A 19,712-nucleotide genomic window follows, 5' to 3' on the forward strand; every position below is an offset into this window, starting at 1 on the left:
TCTGCTTAATCTATCATCTCATCAGAATCAAATTCAACTGACATCCTCTCATCTTCTGGGTCAGAAAATTCATTAAGAGCTGATTCAAACATTTAGTTCTGAGGGTGTAAAGGTAAAATCTAAGCATTAAGAATTTAGAAACTCAACAAATAAGTGGTGTAGCAGAGAGGACAGGAGCTTTCCACTTATAGGTTTAGGCTCAGGTGACAGATATATTTTCAACATAGGGAGGAAATCTCTAAATTTCTTGTACATGAGATCAGTGTGTGTAAAATCTGATTTTAAGCTCTCTAAGGAATGGTTACATGCATTGGCCTATGCTTGGGTGGTTGGCTGGAACACCACTTTCCTGCTTCTTCTAGTTTCCTAATTGTTGGGGGAGCACCTGTTGTGTAACACCTCCTGGGTTTCTCTAGGCGATCACTCCTCTTTGGCAGGTGGAATAACTTATTTATTAGTGAATTTGGGGGCAAAAACTGGGCACGCGTGGCTCCATCCTCTTTCTTTCTCTTTGGGCTCCATGCAGCCTATAGAGGGCTCACATTCTTTTTTTTTTTTTTTAATTTTTTTTTTCAACGTTTTTTATTTATTTTTGGGACAGAGAGAGACAGAGCATGAACGGGGGAGGGGCAGAGAGAGAGGGAGACACAGAACCGGAAGCAGGCTCCAGGCTCCGAGCCGTCAGCCCAGATCCCGGACGCGGGGCTCGGACTCACGGACCGCGAGATCGTGACCTGGCTGAAGTCGGACGCTTAACCGACTGCGCCACCCAGGCGCCCCTAGAGGGCTCACATTCTTGTGGGGATGTGCTTCTTTCCAGTTCTTCCCATGACTTGAGTCTAAGTATGTCTTATTCTAGAATTTGATATTAGAAAGCTAGCTTGCCCGCAGTTACAGTTGCTAACATATGCTCTATCAGTAAAAAAGGTGCCATTTTGCCCTTAGGATTGAATGTTATTTCTCAGTGGGTTCAGAGCATGGGTACAGACGACGGTTGCAGTTTATGCGGCCTCTCCAACTGCAAAGGTCCAGACAAAATAGGATGCTAAAGATTGGTTTAATAAATGTCTGTAGTATTTAGTTATTATAAGACACATGGCTTACTTATCCAAGTCCACAAACACAAAGTAGGCTTACGATACAGTGCGAGTTTTGCTTATACATTATAACTTCCTGTAAAAAGAGTCAGGCAGCTCAAAGTATGTGTTGAGTCTTTATGCAATAGATATTTAGAACCAGGTTGGGCAGCTTACATTCAACAACAGTTCTATTCCACTGTGAAGCAGAGTTCAGACGAAAAGACCTCTTGAGGTTTATTTTAGGTCTATGAATTTATTGATAACTATATATATATTTTTTAGCACATGAACAATACTGAAAATAAGCAAGTTTACATTCGTACGATAAAACATCTCTACTCCTCCGGAGTGTACTTCTTCCTCACTGACACTAAAATCAGATGATGAGTTTAATGGTTCTTTGCACTGAAACCAAGTATTGCTTTTCATCATTCTGGTAATGTTCTTTGCCTTAGGGTCATATTCAAACTGCTTTGATCCACGGAAGAAATAGAAGAATCCTAGAGAGAGGGGATCATATGTTACCTTGCACAACTATATAATGGTTCCACACTTTTTAATTGAATGGGTATAGAATAAAATAATTGGACATTATGGAGAGAAAAGAACCTTCTACAATAATAGAAATATATTTTATTTTACTGCTGTCACATGAAAAACGTTATTTTTATTTTCCCAAGGAAGACGCCAAGGTATGAAACATGAATGTCAAGGGAGTTACCACCTTTCTAGCCAGACTGTGGTTCATGCCAAAGGTTCTCAAACTAGGTTTCAAAACAGTGTCTTAGTGAGCCACATATCCTGTGGATATGGCCTTGGGCCCTACATCCTCATTTTCCTCGAGTCATTCTGCTCCATTTTAAGTATTAAAGTTTTATGTTAGATTTATCTGCAATAAAAGATGGTGTCACTCAAAAAATGTAGACTCCTGCTCACTCCACGTTCTAGGTTATTGTTCATCATCAAAGTCTGAAGATATACCAGCTACAATGGTACATTAAATTGTGCAAGGTTCATTTAAAACTGTAGATTTCTGGATCTTACCCGCAATTCTAGATCTTTTTTGGAAACTCTGAAGAATTTGTAGTTTCTCACACAAACCCCAAGTGTGCACATTAAACTATGCACTAAATAGTTTGAGAGTCACTGTTCAGTGCATGTGCTTAGTCATTTTTAACACGTAGAGCTTTTCAAACTCTTCAGGGGGTGTCTTTTAGCGACTATCTTGGATCAATGGTAAGTAAAGTTAATTTTGGTACTTTATGCATAGATTTGAAATAGTATAATAGAGAATATCATTTAGGACTTACTAATTCAGTTTGTGAGAATGTCTGCCTGGTTAGAGTTTATTATTACATGTGCTCCAGAATAGTAAAATTACAGGGGACCTGGGGGGCTTGGTCGGTATCTGACTTTGGCTTAGGTCACGATTTCATGGTTCATGAGTTCGAGCCCTGCATCGGGCTCTGTGCTGACAACTCAGGGCCTAGAGCCTGCTTCGGATTCTGTGTCTTCCTTTCTCTCTGCCCCTCCCCCACTTGTGATCTCTCTCTCTCTCTCTCTCTCTCTCTCTCTCAAAAATAAATAAACGTTAAAAAAATTTAAAAAAAGAATAGTAAAATTACATTAAAATGGAAACACCTACGTTTCTGTGCTACCTTCTTTCACAGCCAGCAAAGTCTTCCAAGTATCCTAAAAGTTAGGCATTGATGCTTACCTTTATACTGGAAGGCGGCATCAACTCGGAGACCAATTCCTGGGAAGTACTTCACCACCCTCCGTGGGTACCCTTTGTCCATGGTTTGGGTCGCTTCATCAAACCTGGATGCATGGGTTTGAAAGGTTTACAGGGGATCTTTGCTTGGTGGGGAGGACTTAATCCTTCACTGCTTGGACTCAAATTGGGACGTGGAGAGGAAGTAGCCTCTAGTAGAGGAAAACTATCAGGTCAATAATTAAAATAATTACAATAAATAATTACAATTAAAATAATTAAAAACATGTTGGGGCGCCTGGGTGGCTCAGTGGTTGAGGATCTGACTCTTGATTTCGTCTCAGGTCCTGATCCCAGCCAGGGTGGTGGGATTGAGCCCCACATCGGGCTCTGTGCTGAGGATGGAGACTGCTTCAGATTCTCTCTCTCTCTCTCTCTCTCTCTCTCTCTCTCTGTCCCTCCCCAGCTCTCTCTCTCTTTCTGAAAATAATTATAATTAAAAATATATCAAAAATTATGTTTGGCTGAATCTTTTGTATTGTCTTGAAAACAAGAAAAGATGAGGGATAAAAGCCACATCGTTAGGCAGAATGATGCTATCCTGGGGAACTATTAAATCAAAGTATGGGCCCACAAGAACCAGACTCATAACTACAGAGAACACACTGGTGGTCACCAGGGGAGGGGCGGTGGGTGGGGGATGGGAGAAGAGGTGACGGGGATTAAGGATTGCACCTGCTGTGATGTGCACAGGGTGATGTGTGGAAGCCGGAATTAAAACAAAACAAACAAAAAAAACAAACAAAAAAACCAAATAAGGACTCAGCTTGGAGCTTTCACAGGTTTTCACTAGATATGTTTGTGTTATTGGCACTTTGGTTGGCTTCACAAGCTTTATTATTTCATCTTATCTTTATTTATTTTTTTTTAAGCTGGAGAAAGATCTTCAGACTCACTGACACACTCTTTTGTTTGGTGAATGTCATCCACCCACATAATTGGCTTTAAGAAGCCTCTAGGTGAGTTCTATTTCTAACTGTGTTAAAGTGAGGCTATGTGGATATTTTTCTGCAGAATGAAATGAAGGGGTTGATTGTTTGTAAACTGACCTCCAGCACCAGATGCCCACAAAGAAGTAGGTTTTTCTTAGGCTGTGGTCACAGACAGCTGCATCGATTTTCTTCACATGTCTTGGGAAGCCAAGTGTATGGATCGATTTGGGATAATCTGGCAAGACTGCATATCCTCTGATCATCCAGAAGTTGTCATCTAGGAAGAGAGAACGTGATTATCTTATCCATTTCCTAGAGGGAAAAAGAGCTGTCTAAAGCAGTTTGAAAATAATGAATGTGTCATCTCTCAGGCTCAATGCCTAGAGATTTAGTGATCTTATGTCTCCATTTATTCTTACTGCTTTCATGAGCTGCTTTAATCGTTAGTTTTACACAAATAACATCCATCTACAGTTAATAGTGTTCATGCACGTGAGTGTGCATGTCAACTGGTTTCACTGTATTGATCATTTCTCTAACTCTGACAACTATGTTTGCACATGTTCTCCTAAATTTCAGCCTCCAAGGATTCTCAAAGGCAAGTAATCTGATGAAATCCAGATGAAAAGTAGCAATGCTGAATTAAATATAAGGTTCCAGTTAAATTTGAATTGCAAATAAACAGCGACTAATTGGGGGCGCCTGGGTGGCTCAGTCGGTTAAGCGTCCAACTTCAGCTCAGGTCAGGATCTCATGGTTCGTGGGTTTGAGCCCCGTGTTGGGCTCTATGCTGACATCTAGCTCAGCGCCTGGAGCCTGTTTCGGATTCTGTGTCTCCTCTCTCTGCCCCTCCTCAACTAGCACTCTGTCCCTCAAAAATAAATAAATGTTAAAAAAATTTTTTTTAAAAAACAGTGACTAATTTTTGGTAAAAGTATATTCAAAATACTGCAAGGGACATACTTCTACTAAAAACATTATGTGTTTTATCTGAAATTCAAGTAATCTTGTGCTGTTATTTGCCAAATCTGGCGACTGTAGTGGAAAGGGAATATAAAAGGGAAGTGGGTTACCTTCATTTGGTAGAAAAAAGATAGTTTTTAGTTTTTATCATGCAGGTTTCTTTTAGCTCCCGTGCAATTGGGATGATGTTTGTCTTCACAGTCACCGAGAACCCCTGGGTAGTTTTTCTTTACAACAGGAACCCAACGTCACGGCAGAAGCACTCTCCCTTTGGCCCGTGCATGAATATTATGTTCCTGGTACCAGAAAAGCCACTGACCAGTTCAGGCATCCAGAGACACAAACTGTGATGGGCAACATTACCTTTAAAAACTAGAATCTTATCTTTGGGGTTCTCATATGCAGCTTGAATATCCGTTGGCAGCAATGGCCAGAACGAAGAGATTAGTTCAAATTCAACGTCAGTGATGTCATAATAGATCCTCCATACGTGCCTGTGTGAAACAAAACCACTTTACACATGCAGCCTATACTGCAGTGAAAACACTGTAAACCTAGGCTGGTCTCTTATTTAACTGGCTAGCATTCTCATCAGGTAATTTAGAGCATGAACACAATTTTCCTTGGCAAATTTAGGTGGGTGTGGGCTCAGTTCTACCCTTTGGACGGTCAAGGTCAGGACATGCCTTTGTGCCCACTCTCCTGGGTACTTAGAGTAGCAACCTATCCACAGAAATGTCAATTCTGACAGATCAATGGCCTCATTTTTGCCAAAGCAGCAATACTCAAGATTTGAAGGCAACACCAAGCATTCTAAGAGGAACTCATGGGTCTGATGTTTGCTAGAATGAAGAAATGTTATCAGTGCATGCTATAGTATTTTCTCAGATGTTCCCCTCTGGCTGTAAAGCTCTGAGTCTACGAAGGAGACCCACAAAGCCCTGACATTCTGTTTCCCTTCCCACACTGGTGATCCCTCCCTGAGACCCCCAGGTGGCTGCAGCTTCTGCTGTGAGGAGCATGTCATCTGAGTGCTGTGTAGTTGTGGGTGGAGGCTGACAGATCTCAGATACTCTGTCATTGTGCCCATACCCTTGTGAGATGGTCTATGTCCCAATGCTTGGTCTGGAAATACAGTCACGGTACACACAGCTGACTTACTGTGTTGCAATTCAAGTCCAGTAAGTTAAGCATGGCGAGAGAGAGAGAGAGAGAAGAGAAGAGAAGAGAAGAGAAGAGAAGAGAAGAGAAGAGAGATTTCCTACTATAGCCACCACACTGAGGCAACATTAAGGAATGGTCTACTCAGACAGTGTGAACAACTGCCTCCCTAAGTAGGAAAAAGACCTAATTTTTATCATTTGGTGATTTCCAGGGGGTAAATACTCTAACCATGGGCAGTTTCAAGCTACCAAAGTGAGGTGAAGTGGTTTGCAAAAGTCCCCAAAATTTAACGATTGGCTCCTGAAATGGTATAGGTCAGCTTCAGCACCGCTGAGACTGGTGTACTATTTGAGCTAAGAAGTCTCTGGAAGTGACTCTACCACACCTTCTTATACAAAGGCAATGAAAAAAAAATGCTTACGAACACTTAAAAATTAACTTACCAAACAAGCAAGAGATAAATACACATCATAAAACATTCAAGTGCTATGGGCAGTTATAAAATGTAAAGGAGGAGGAATGTGTTCTCACTATCTGTGATTCTCTCTTCATCCCCAAATCTCTTGGAAAGAAAAATATTCACAGGAAGTTGAGGTGTTTAAGGGAAAGGGTTTACCTGCCTTTAAAGAACATTACTTCTCTGCGCAAAGTGGTGATAGCATCAAAAGTCAAATCAGGGTCACAGGCATGGGGGACAGTGGGTTCCTTTGGCTTAGCAGATGCCTTAGGTAGACTCCCTTTGATGAGAAAAGAAACACCACAGTGAATTAAGAAGGCATGTGGAAATACCTACAGAAGGATCTTACTCAAGTATTTTCTTCATGGTGATATTTCAAGAAGTGATTTTTTCACTTCCCTTCTGGAAAGCTTCCTATTTAGTTCACGTATATTCAGATTTATGATGTTGCTCACCATAGATGGATTGGATTCCGTTGATATCATCCTGAGAAAGCGGGTATTGGTTAGGATCCAGGGAGACATAATTTGGGAACATCAAAGCTGTCTGATCATTGGAGTGCGAGAGCCCCAGTGCGTGGCCAAATTCATGAGCCGCCACAAGAAATAAGTTGAATCCTTAACAAAAACAGGAAAAACATAGGTATATGGGTCAACCAAAAGGAGAAGGGTTACATCTGAGACTAGGAAGTAACTGAGGGGAAAGAAGAAAAGGCTTGCCATTGCGGGGATAATTCTCATATGCACCATGATGTATCTGGGGAATGTTTCCATACGAGTAATTGGTATTAGTCATATCATGGAGAGATATGACCCAGAGCAAGTACATGGCAGGAAGCAGGAGTATCAGAAATGGACCCTATGTAGAAAATAGAGGGGCGCCTGGTGGCTCAGTCAGTTAAGCATCTAACTCTTGATTTCGGCTCAGATCATGACTTCACAGTTGGGTTAAAGACCCACCTTGGGCTCCGCATTGACAGTACGGAACCTGCTTGAGATTCTCTCCCTACCCTTCTCTCTTCTCCTCCCACCATGTGCACACACGCACACTCTCTGTCTCAAAATAAATAAATAAACTTAAAAAAACAGAAGCCACCAGTTTTTGTTTGTTGCTGGGCTACACTGTATGGGATCACGTATCTCCTACTTGTATCCTTCAGAGGTTCCCTGCTGCTGTTGGATCAAGTCCAAAGATCTTAAATGGCCATTTATGATCTAGTCCCTGCCTTTTTTCCAGCCTCACATTTTATTTCATATTTCATGAGCTAACCATACTGAATCATTTGCATGTCTCATTTGTGCCATAGTCCTTATTTTTAAAAGTGATTTAAATGTTTACTTGGAGGGGGGCCACGGGGCTCAATCATGATCCATGAGATCACGACCTGAGCTGAAATCCAGAGTCACATGCTTAACCGACTGAGCCACCCGGGCATGTTTCTTCTAATCTCTGTATTTTACCACCTACATTCTGTCTACCCAGAATATTATCTCCCCCATCCTCTGTTTGCCTAGCTCTCCTACTTGTTGCTCAGGAAGCCCCACTAGAGTCATCTCCTTCATGAGGTTTCTCTTATCCCTCCACCTACTATCCAGTGTTTCCATAGACTCAGTATTTAATTGTGTCATAGCACATACAGGACTGCATGAAGCAAACTTTCAGTGCAGGGACTGTGTCTTAACAGCCTTTTACTACTGGTGGTTACTAAACTACCTATCAGTAGCAGGTGCTTAATCATGGTTGCTGGATCTCCAGGTGTTTGCATGAAAGAATGTTTAGATGAGCTCCTGCACAATGCATCGCCCCCCATCCCCCGTACTTCCCCATACTAGAGGGCTCGCCATGCATGGTGAAATTGCCTTTTTATCCTGCTGTCTCTCCCACTGGTCTGTAAGGTTCTAAAGATAACACTGTCCTTGGACTTGCAATCAAGCCTATGGATCCTAAAGAAAAGGCTGAGCTTTCTATGATGGAGCCTTGTCCAATGATGTTTGCACAAAACAAACCTGGACCGGTCAAGAATTCTCTTATGGTTCTTCGTGCTTTTGTGCTCTGGCCTTTGCTGGCACCTCTTATCTGGCTGGCAGTGTCACTGGGTATGCTTTTGGACAAGACGGGACGAGTGACTCATTGAAAAGATAACTCACACTCAGGTCATCTCAATGAATTCCAAACCTTTCTCCTGGTTTTTCAGACACTATGTTGTCTGTGTCCCATTCACCATTTCAGCCTGGCCTTCTGCCACAATCCTGGTACATGTGTTGGTTGGGTTATTCTGTCCAGAACACTCTCTATGCCACTTTGCTTTCTGAGTTCCTGCTTAGCCTTCAATGCAGGCTTGGTATCACTTCCTCCCCTGACCTCTGTGTTTGGGTTCAAATTTCTTTTACATGCTCCTACTACATTGCCATTGTTTCTTCTATCTCAGTGTTGGTCAGACTGATTTTAATTGCCAGTTGACAGTGTGTGTCCCCTAGACTGTAAACCCCTGAAGGGCAGGGTCTGTGTCTTGCACACTAACATTTACTCCATTTGTATCATAGTGGGTGTGGAGTAAGGGATTTTTGATTGACTTCATTTACCAAACATGTGGAGCATCTATCACGTGCTGATTTGAACAAACTATGAAATTGACCCACAGACTATCTGGAGTTACTTGGTCAGGACTGAACTGTGATCTTGTATACCACACATAAAGAGAGCCATAGCCTTGCTCTCCTGGGACCCTGGAAACCAGACACCAGACCCAAGGCGACTGGAGTCAATGACAGAAAACAACGGGGAGAATCTGAGAGTTTACGGAGAACTGCTCCTTTGTTGGATGCACGCACGTTTTCTGCAGTAAAGTTTTAGTGTTTGTTTGAAAAGTAATAAAATATTTCTTATTTTAGTACCAGGCAGGTGTTTTAAAGAAATAAAACCAACACAGTTGCTCTGAAGGAATAGTTTGAATGTAAAGATTAGGGTCAACTTCCTTCGCAGGAAGGAAGTTCATGCTTTTAAATAGACCTTGTACAGGCCATGAACTCACGCACCATCCTTCGATGACTAACTCAAGATGACCACCTCCCTAGAGTCTTCTTCAATCTGGAAGCCACAGATGACTTCTACTATCGGTATAACACACAGCACACTGTGCCTTGTGGGGTGGTTATGTGGTCTGGGCCTTGCACCACACAACATCATGACCTCTGAAGGGCTGGAAACTTTCTAGTACAACTTTGTGGTCCGTCCGATGCCTTGCACAGTTCCAGGCACATAGTGGACCTTCAGGCGTTGTGGGTGTATGAATGGATGTATGAGCACAAGAAGAATGCGCTGATCACAGCAGGATGAGCAACTTTGGGAGCGTGTTGTGTGGATAAGGCCCTGACCTGTACAAGCACAACTGTCTGAAAGGATACTGAATACTTTCATCAATGTCATCTTGGAATATGGGAAACTGGGGTGGGAGGGGGTGGAATTGAGAAGTAAAAAGCAACTAATTGCACAGCTATTCGTTCCAGGGATTGTGCGGAATGATAAAATTTTTGTTCAGGAAGAAGATGGGACTCACCTGCTCCATCCTTGGTCCAGTTTTCATCCTCATCAAAGTGAGTGTCTCCACCCAGACCCAGCCCGGGAGGGAAGGCGTGGCCGAGGACCCCCAAGGGGCCGTCGAAGTAACGAGGACACCGACCGTGGACTGAGACACAATTCACAGGGGAGAAGGTCAGCCTCTTCAAATCTCCAGAGATGAAAATAGGCATACTTTTCTGTCTGCTGTACCCTTACCTCGGGTCCTAAAGGCAATCATGATGTCTGCGATCCCCCTGGAAGTCTTGGTGAATGTTAGTGGAGTAACCCTGCTCCACACTTCTAGGCCATTCCTGATAGCCTTGTCCACGTCTGCTCGTGACATATCTGGAGTGTAGTTTACGATTCTTAAAAATTTCAAAAATAGACCAATTGGTGGTTACACATGCACATAGGCACACACAGACACAAAGAAAATCATTTCTTATCGATTGTATGCCGCAGTGACTTCTAGTATTGTGCTATTGTTGCACGTGTATCATAATCATACTTTTCTACTTTCACAAAAGCTACACAACCCAGTCCTCCCATCTGCCCTATTGATCAGCTAGCCTTCTAGCACTTTACAAATGGGGCTCAGAGAGGTTAAATGACGTCCTTAAGATCACCTCCGAAGTGGGAGAGCATTAATGTCATGTCTGTGCTTGCTGTGGACATGGGTGTATTACACAAACATTTTAAACAGATTGGAGGTTTGTTTTCTCAGATGCCTGTGGAAATCAGCCTTGAGCATGTGTCTCAAGAGTCTCCCTTGAGAGCCTTAAAGAATTACTCACTCAGAAAAAGATTTTCCTCTTGTTTATACTCCCTATCTTGCCAAACCTAGTTTTATTTTAATTCCTAAGACCCAATACAGTGAAGGAAGAACTAATCCTCTCTAGGGTCTATCAAGAGGGCCCTAGAGCAAAGTCAAGGCCACTGACTCATGTCAGAAGCATGCTTCATCCTCTTCCTGCCAATGACCAGCCCCCTTTCCTCGACATGCCTGAGGGCAAACTCCGTACTTCACACCGGGGTCCATCTGAGACCCGAAGGCTCTAACCCACCTGTGTCCGTGACATGAACTGGCTGTGCCCCAGGCTCCTCCCATTCTCTCCTGATCATACTCCACCTGCCCCTTCAGCCATCTGCAATCAGATGGCGGTGCTTCTGGTCCCGCCAAGGAAGCAGCCGAGGCCAGAGACAAAAGCAAATCTGTCAGAGCCAGTCTGCTGGTAAGACTGACTATGGCAAACAACCTTCTGTTTCAGTGTCTCTGTTTGAGGTGGTCCTCAGAGTGGTGCCGACGTCCCAGTTTTGTGGGGAGAATTGATATAAGTGACATCTGGGAAGGGCCATGTACCTAGCAGGTGCTTGGTAGAATAAACTCGTATTGTTATTGTTCCTCGCAGATTATACCCCAAGGTCTTGGCTTAGGGGGGAAGTGAGTTGGCGGAGTCATTACCTGTATGTGAGGTTGTGTCTCCTCCACCCCGGGAGAGTGTAGCCATACTGACCCACATCAGGCACGCCACACCTGGGTGTCCTCATGATTGCAAGAGTGTTTGAGTCCAGCTGTCCAGTCACTGTCAATCCAAAAAATGCTTGCATTTCCCGAATTTTGCCATCTATGAGAGTCCTGTTCTTGCTTTGAACAAGATGACTCCCTTCTATTTCAAGAGAGTAGAACTGGTTGAGATATGCCTGGCCAAGGAGACAAAAAAAAAAAAAAAAAAAAAGGCACAGACTACAAGACAGCAGATCTGTATCTCAGGATAAAACAAAATTGCCTGAAACCCTTTTGGGCAGTGGTGGGGGGTGGGGGGAGAAAGAAATAAGGAGCCAGGGAAGGAAGGAGCCAGACGGGGAAAGAAGAAAGGAAGGAAGGAGAGAGTCACCCTGTGTTTTCCATTTTCAAGAAGTGGCCGAGCTGTGTGCAACCAGAACCTTCCAAAGCACACAGCCTGTCATGCTCCAAATCCCCAGAGAGGACGATCAGCTTCTTCTGCTTGGTAAATGACCACACATCTTACCCATTTCTGCTGTTACTTTCACTTATACTCCCTATAAATTTTGTTTCCTTGGGACAAATTCTAGAAGAGATACGTGGTTTTTCATTTGGCAAATTTAATTAATTTAACCAAACATGGCAAATTCACAGGACTGATCTTTAGAGGTAATGTCCAAGGCAATGTCTTTTTCATGCATATGGGGGTAAGCAGTCTAGAGTTAGAGCTGGGCCCCCCTGGTTGTACAGAGATGTCCATTTCTCCCAGGGCCACCCTCTTGCTCCTCCCTCTGTCTTTACTTGGAACCGTCATGAGAAATGGTGGCAAATCTCCTTCCCCACCCCCATCCCACCCCGCACACAGTTACTTGGTGTCCTTGGAGCTGGGGGAAAGTACGGGAATCTTTTGGAGGAATTTGCTGTCTTTTTAGGTTCCAAGACAATCGGTACAATTCATTTTTTACAGATAGCCGACATCAACATTTATGGAGACAGTACCTGTGCCAGGTGCATGTTCTCCTCAGGGTCCATCTTTCGGGCTGTAGGAAACGCAGAGGAAAATGTTACACAGAGCAAAAACAGAAGCAGAAGGCTCTTCATTCCTCTCTCTTTTCAGCTGAAGCCTGTCTCTGTTGCCACAGAATTTAGAAAACAACAGTGAGACGTGGCATGAATTGGCTTGTATCGTTATTTAATTCGTAACAGGCAAGGACCACTTGCCATGAAGTGTGTCATGATATGCTTTTTTTTCCCCTTAGGTTGACTTGATTTTGCAATCATGATCTGCAGTTGTTTTTTTTTTTTTTTTTTAGTAAACACAATTATTGCTCGTTACTGAATTGAATAGGACACCAAGTCGGCCTCCAAGTTACTTTTGTCCTTGTGAAGTTGGGAGGTTTTCCTATGTTCGAAATTCTTGAGAGTTTATAATTTTCTTTTGAACGAACCTTCCGAATATCTTGGATAGAAAGGGGTCGTGAAAGGACACGGGACTCAGGAATCAGATTACCCTAATTAACTAGGACAAACTTCACATTTTCGTTGGGCACCTGTATTTGCCCGTCACCATAAATGGAAGCATGAAGAAGATACTGTTCCAATCTCATTGGAGAATTCAGACATACACAGACGTGAATGCCAGGCACAGGCAAGTGGCAAAATGTACAGGGAAGATTCCAGAGCTTGAGAAGGGTAGGGGGAGTGGGTCGCTGTTAATGGAGGTCCTGGCTGCAACAGGCAGGTGGGGCTTCCGCTGCATCTTGAAGAATGGGTAGGATTTGAACCCCAGAGAGGATGTGTGGAGGGAGGCCATAGGAAGCAGGTAGCACAGCAGAAATGAAGCGCAGGAAATCTGGCCAATGGGAGCAAATATATGTGTAGACAGCCAAGCGAGATGGGGGTGGTTGGTCTAAGAAAGAGTGCAAGGAAAATGAATGTTTGGAATCTTTTCATGCCTCAGAATGTCCCTCATTCCATCCTGACACTTGATCAAGGGTGTGTCTGTAGAATTTCAGGCTGAAATAAATTTTCTGTAGAACGTGGAAGGTAGTCTTCCCTTGTTTTCTAGAATGTGCTATTGTTGCTGGGGAGTCTTTTGTTCTGATTCTTGATATTTTTGCTTCTGAAAAATGTTGGAAATATTCTCTTTATGCAGATATCCTAAAATTTCATAATGATGTCTTTTGATGTGGTTTTCCTTTTTTCTTTTCTTTTTTTCTCTTTTCTTTTTTGCGTTAACATTGCTGGGCGTAAGCAGTTCTGTCATTATGAAAACCTCAAGGGCACTTTCCTATGTTATTTGATAATTTCTTCCAACCTGATTTTCCTTCCTCGTTCTGGAATCCATATATTTATCGGACCTCTTGGATTGAATCTCTTTGCTCCTAATATATCTACTACTGTTTTCTGTCAACATTATTTCCCAGCCCAACAATTATGTTTCTTATTTCAGCTGTATTTTTAGTTTCCAATGTTCTCTGAATATTTTACTTACTCTTTCTTTTTCTCACATTTTTAAGTGGTGTTTGGATGTAAAATATGGCTTATCTTTTGAGAACTTATAGTATTTTTAAGTTTATTTTGACATCTTCTTTTACTCCCAGAATTGCCTCTGTTTCTTCAACGTTTCTTTCTGGGTGTCTGTGTTTAACACTGGAAAATGTTCTCCCATGTTTGGATCCTTTGTGCTGTGCCATCTATTCAAGAACGAGAGAGCAGAGAGCTGCCGGGAGGCTCTGGGAGCACGGCCAGGACTTACGAACCGATGACCCTCCCTGCGGGGAGGTGGGGTGTGCTCGAGACACTTCGTGTGATGCATTAGTTGGGATAAGATTTGGTTGAACATACGAGAACTCAAGGTGACAGATGATTCATAAAATAAAAGTTATTTCTTGCTCACATAGCAGCAGTCCGGGTTGGGAAGGGCAGGACCTGTCTGACAAGTCCCCACCCCGAGGACGCAGGCAGCATCCACATCAGGACACTTCTCTCTCCGTGCAGCGCTCTGTGGTCCAGGCAGCTGCGTAGGCTCCGACCATTGCGTCCGCATTACAGGGAGCAGGAAGGAGGACGGCAGAGAAAGGAGGGTCCCCGTCTCTTTCGAGAAGCCCATGCAATAATCTGCTTATGCATTTTGGCAAGACGTGAAACACTGGCCCCATGTGGCTATAAAGACCATGGCATCTGGTCTTTTAGCTGAATGTGTTGCTGCCTCCAATCCAAGTGGGGTCTTAGGAGGCAGAGAAAGGTCATGTAGGCTGTTAGCAACATGTGCCACCTGGAGATTTCTACAGTGTCACAATCTATAAAGCCTCCTTCTTGGGCTGTTACATCTCTCCAGAGAAGACTTCTCCAATTTCCCATCGTTTTAAGCTCCCACCAACAGATGTAGGAGATGTCTCTGGGACCCTTTCTGCTTAGTTCCCAGGGCACATGACATCCAGGAGCCGCCTGTGCGGGAGGGAAGTGAAGGAGGAGTGTGCCAGCCTCCCAGCCCTTCGAGATGTGAACAGTTAAAAGGGATTGGGTTGGCTTCTCGGGGGGTCCAGCTGGAATCGAGCCCAGAATGCACATCGTAGGAAACTTGATCACATGTATTTGTACTGGCTTTTCTCGTCCACCTCAGGCTGCCTGCCTCCCCACTCTTGCTTCCTGGGACCATGTCCCCAGTGAATTAATTGCAGCAACATCTGGACTTGGGCTTTGGTTTCAAAGAAATTTAAAGGAGATAAAAAAATAACCTCATTAAGTTCTAAGCTCAGATTCTGGCAGCTGTTAGGTTAACTTCAGTTTAACAGCCAGAAAATACCACATATTTTCCAGAAGAGAACTATAAAATGAGAAGCAATTTTGGAATTCTTTGTTTCACTTCCTATAGCTGTTCACTTCCTAGGACTCTGTGAAATATGGTTAAAGAAATAACAAGGAACTCAGTTCTGCTCTCAAAAATGTATAGGTGGGCCAAGACCCTCTCATAACTAGTTAGCACAACAAGCAGGTGTTCTGAGAGGAAGCTCCTACCTCCATGCCTGAAAAAACAGACGTAAGAAGTCTTAGGAAATATGATAGTCTGACATGGACTCTAATGTTAAAAATGAAATACTCTGTTCTGGGTGACTCGGTTGATTAAGCGCTCGAGTCTCCATTTTGTCTCAGGTCATGATCTCACAGTTTGGGAGGTCGAGCCCTGCGTCGGGCTCTGCATTGACAACACAGAGCCTGCTTGGGATTCTCTCTCCCTCGTCTCTGCCCCTCCCCAGCTCTCGCTCTCTAATAAATACACTTTAAAATTTTTTTTAAATGTTTTTATTTATTTTTGAGACAGAGAGAGACAGAGCATGAGCAGGGGAGGGGCAGAGAGAGAGGGAGACACAGAATCCGAAGCAGGCTCCAGGCTCTGAGCTGTCAGCACAGAGCCTGACGCGGGGCTCGAACTCACGGACTGTGAGATCATGACCTGAGCCAAAGTCGGACGCCCAACTGACCGAGCCACCCAGGCGCCCCTAATAAATACACTTTTAAAAAAATTTTAAAAAAAATGAAATACTCTGTTCTTACAGGTTCTTTTGCATTTGTTATATTGACGCAATGAATTACTCTTCTCTCTCTCACTTCCCCTAGCACAGTACCTGGGGCATGTCTGCGATTACTTACTGTTGAATGAATGAATGAATGAACGAATGGAATGACAGTACATCCTAGTTTGTTTTCTCATCTCGGAAAGTAAGTTGAGAAAAATGTGCTGACATATTTGAGGCAATTTGTAAAGAAAATCGGATCTTTACAAAATATTTTGTAAATGAAAAGGGTATCTGAAAGATTAATGTCAATGTAATAATTCTGGTAAGACAGTAAGTGCCTGCAAATATAAAATCGGCTATTCCTTTTTATACTTTATATGAACCATGTGGTAGCATCTTAAGAAATTATGGATCACAAGTCAGTCATTTAATATATTTATTTTAAATGCATTTAATAATTTTTGAACCAGAATAAGATACCAAATTCTACTAATTACCTGCGGGATTTAAAAACTAGCAGAATAAGAAAATAGAATGTGCTGGTAATAAATATAGTTTACAGTGCACTCATTTATTGTGTGATAATCTGCATTACGTTCTAACAACTGCCGATATGGTGTTATAATGATCTTGATGTCTTGGTTGGCCAGTATGGTCCCTGAAGTCCTACAGTTCTCGGTGGGAAAGAACCATTATCAAATGTATGCATCCAAGCTCAGTTTAATTTAGTGAGCTTCACAGTATTTTGTGCCCAGCACTGTTGTGTTGGGGCAGTAAATCCCACTTACTGGTAGCAGGTGCCCCCCAGAGTATCCCTGGAAAAAAAGAAATGGGGAAGAAGAAATCCAACTACTAGCCCTTTTGCTTGGAATCTAAAAGGACAGAGCAGGGAGGAGGCGGAGGAGGAAGTGGTACTGCCCTTCTTGCTCCCTTCCGGGGGAAGGTGACAATAATCAACTTTGTCATTTTGTGTTGACTCATTTTCTCAAGTGCAGATATTCTGTCCTGGCTGCTGGACGGACTAGGGCTGCCAGAAGGAAGCATCACAAACTTGGTTGCTTAAAAAACAGTTTATTCTATCACAGTTCTGGAAGCTACGAGTCTAAAATTGAGGTGTTAGGAGGATAAAATTCTTTTCTCTGAAGGCTCTGAGAAGGATCCTTCCTTGCCTCTTGCTGGCCTGTGATGGGTGCTGGCCGTTGTTGGCATGTAGATGCATCATTCCAGGCCCTGTATTACCTTCACGTGACCGTCCCCCTCAGTGTGTGCGGGGACCCTCTTCTTCCGGGACCCCCCCTGCTCCAGGATAACTTCATTTTAACTAACTGCATCTCCAAAGACTCTAGTTTCAAACAGGGTACATTCATAGGCACCTAGGACTAGGACTTCAATATCTCTTTCTTGGAGGGACACAATTCAACCCACCACATGGGTCAACAGGATTTTTTTCCAAGACTGGAAAATAGCACCACGTTTTCAGTAAAGGCAAGAGGTTCTGTTTACGTTGTTCATGAGCTCTATGTCTCACTGGAACCCAGTGCTGAACGGTACATAGCAGATATAATTAAGACATGTTTAAGGAGCCTCAGGTATACACGAGCATTCTAGAAGTCAGATAAGTAACAACATAGTGAGCAATGAGGTGACCAGGAAGGCTTCATCTCTTCTCCTGAGCTGGAATAGGTGAGAACTAAATCAGCCCTGTAGACGCTGGACTACTCCAAATGCATTTTCATGGAAGACAGGCCCAGTGAGGACAGTGACAGCAGACATTACTTATGGGTGAGAAAAGTATAAATAGGACACAGTAAAATGAATTTGCAAACTAGACTTTCCTTCCATTTGCAGGAAACTGATGCAGACACGTGTGACTTTGCTTCAGCGTTATCTGCAGTTAAGCCATCTATTGCTTCTTTGAACCCTAGTAATCCTGTGAGCGCTAAGATCAAACGCATAATATGCGGGTCCGATGAAGAAGAGGAAGACGTCTGCCCAAAAAGCAAAAAAAGATCAAGGGTTGAATTAGCTTGTAGAAGGTCTTAGACATTTTCAATTAAAATTGTTCCGATACAACATTGAAACGTAAACGTGCTATTTTACGACTGTAAACAAATTTATTATCAGGGTTTTTTTTCTACTTACGATTCTGCTGGAAAACTGCATCAACTCTACTTTCTATTCCTGGAAAGATGCTTGCTATGTTTTTGGGATAACCCGTTTGCATGGATTCTCTTTGGTTATCGTATCTGATGAAACAAAAATGTCCCATGTATCAATATAGTATATAATGATAACAGTTTTATTTAAAGTACAGATACTTTACAAAGTGCCTTCACACATGTTTTCTCATTCAGTCTTTGTTATGTCTTATTTCCTGGGCCTAAGAATGGTTAACTTTTTTCTACCTAAGGGCACATTCCTATTTAGGAAATAGGTGGGTTGCATTAATTCTAAAACAGGGTTTTGATTGCTAGCACAATGTTATTTTCTTTTTTACTTATTTTTATTTTTTTAATGTTTGTTTATTTTCAAGAGAGACAGACAGACAGAGTGTGACTGGGGGAAGGGCTAGAGAGAGGGAGACACAGAATCTGAAGCAGGCTCCAGGCTCTGAGCTGTCAGCACAGCACCCGACGTGGGGCTCGAACTCAGAAACTGTGAGATCACGACCTGATTTTCAAAAAGAAAAGCTTGTATTCCCTGTGGATTTACTTAATTGGTGCATAACCAGCCTTCCTCCCTTCCCTCCTCCTCTTCCTCCTCCCCCCTTCCCCCCAGTAGTGAGGTGATAAGTCCAATGTGGACAGCACATTTTTCAGGCCATCCAAACAGCATTTTCTTGAGTGTGTTAGAATTTAACTCATAACAGAATTAGCCTTTTTCTTTGGATCCCTTCCTGGAACCATATTAAGGTTTGCTCTGTTCCCTGACATAGAATCCTCAATACCATTGAGAAGCTTTTTGACTTTATAAAAATGACATTTTCAAAGGCCATGGCAACACTGATGATTTTATGAAAATAAAATGCCTATGAAAGATCACCTGGGTTTTTTTTTAAACCCTCAGATCGCTGGTTGTTAGTGGTTGTAGACAAGGTAAATACAGATTTCAACCTCTAACCAAAAAAAATAGTTTACCTTACCTCCATAACTGGTTGTTTACAAAGAAGAAGATTTCTCCCCTGTAGTAAACAGCGGCATCAATTGCGCGGACACTGCTTGGGAAGCCGTAGTTTGAGATGTCCTTGGGATAACCTGGCTTAATGTCATAGCCACTCAGAGCCCAGTACTGGCTGCCTGCCAATGATTCAGGTTTTATGTTAGATAGGGTTCTTCCATTCCTCTAAAATCGATACCACCTCTTGGTGTAAAATCATCATAGAAACAGCAAGGGAACAATAGTCTTTAATGGACAAAGGTGGTCAAGTTCATTGGGCTGTAATAGCCTCAGTGGTTCCCCAGCACCTACAAAATTTCCAGCATCTCAGCCTGACATTCAGGGCCTCACAGCTGGGTCTTTCCTACGTCCTGACACTCCTATGCAGAGACTGTATTAGAGCCTTGGGGACTCTGAGAACATTATACTGGGGATGGGGCTGACAGAGCACTCAGGGGGTCTAGTAAGGTTTCCTCAGTTTGTCGATGGGGAAACTGAGGCCTGAGGAGGGAACAGCTGCTCAAGTGCACACAGTGGTTATCGGCAGGAACTGGACCCAACCCGGGTCTCCTGATACAAGTCTGGCCAGCATAACCTGCTGTCAT

The 19,712-nt window shown here is 43.0% G+C and overlaps 2 protein-coding genes across 2 annotated transcripts in view; both read right to left on the minus strand.

Moving 5' to 3' along the window:
• Positions 1–1,038: 1,038 nt before the first annotated feature.
• MMP27 (matrix metallopeptidase 27) lies at positions 1,039–14,648 on the minus strand. The gene is made up of 10 exons (XM_058686479.1): positions 12,431–14,648; positions 11,390–11,628; positions 10,144–10,292; positions 9,926–10,054; positions 6,825–6,986; positions 6,529–6,649; positions 5,112–5,242; positions 3,903–4,062; positions 2,797–2,900; positions 1,039–1,579 (listed from the first exon to the last, which is right to left on the minus strand). Exons 1-10 carry the CDS (start codon positions 12,530–12,532, stop codon positions 1,314–1,316), a joined length of 1,563 nt encoding a protein of 520 aa, XP_058542462.1. The 5' UTR covers positions 12,533–14,648; the 3' UTR covers positions 1,039–1,313.
• A 1,725-nt stretch (positions 14,649–16,373) lies between these two features.
• The window catches only part of MMP8 (matrix metallopeptidase 8), a 13,767-nt gene continuing 10,428 nt past the window's right edge, over positions 16,374–19,712 (minus strand). Inside the window, exons 8-10 of the mRNA XM_058686481.1 lie at positions 19,094–19,247; positions 18,094–18,197; positions 16,374–17,939 (exon numbers count right to left, since the gene is read on the minus strand). Coding sequence (XP_058542464.1) covers positions 17,836–17,939; positions 18,094–18,197; positions 19,094–19,247 — 362 coding nt within the window. The 3' untranslated portion in view covers positions 16,374–17,835. The remainder of the gene's footprint in view (positions 17,940–18,093; positions 18,198–19,093; positions 19,248–19,712) is intronic.

This window comes from Neofelis nebulosa, chromosome 10 (genome assembly GCF_028018385.1).
Source record: "Neofelis nebulosa isolate mNeoNeb1 chromosome 10, mNeoNeb1.pri, whole genome shotgun sequence".
In the NCBI taxonomy this organism is placed as follows: Eukaryota; Metazoa; Chordata; class Mammalia; order Carnivora; family Felidae; genus Neofelis; species Neofelis nebulosa.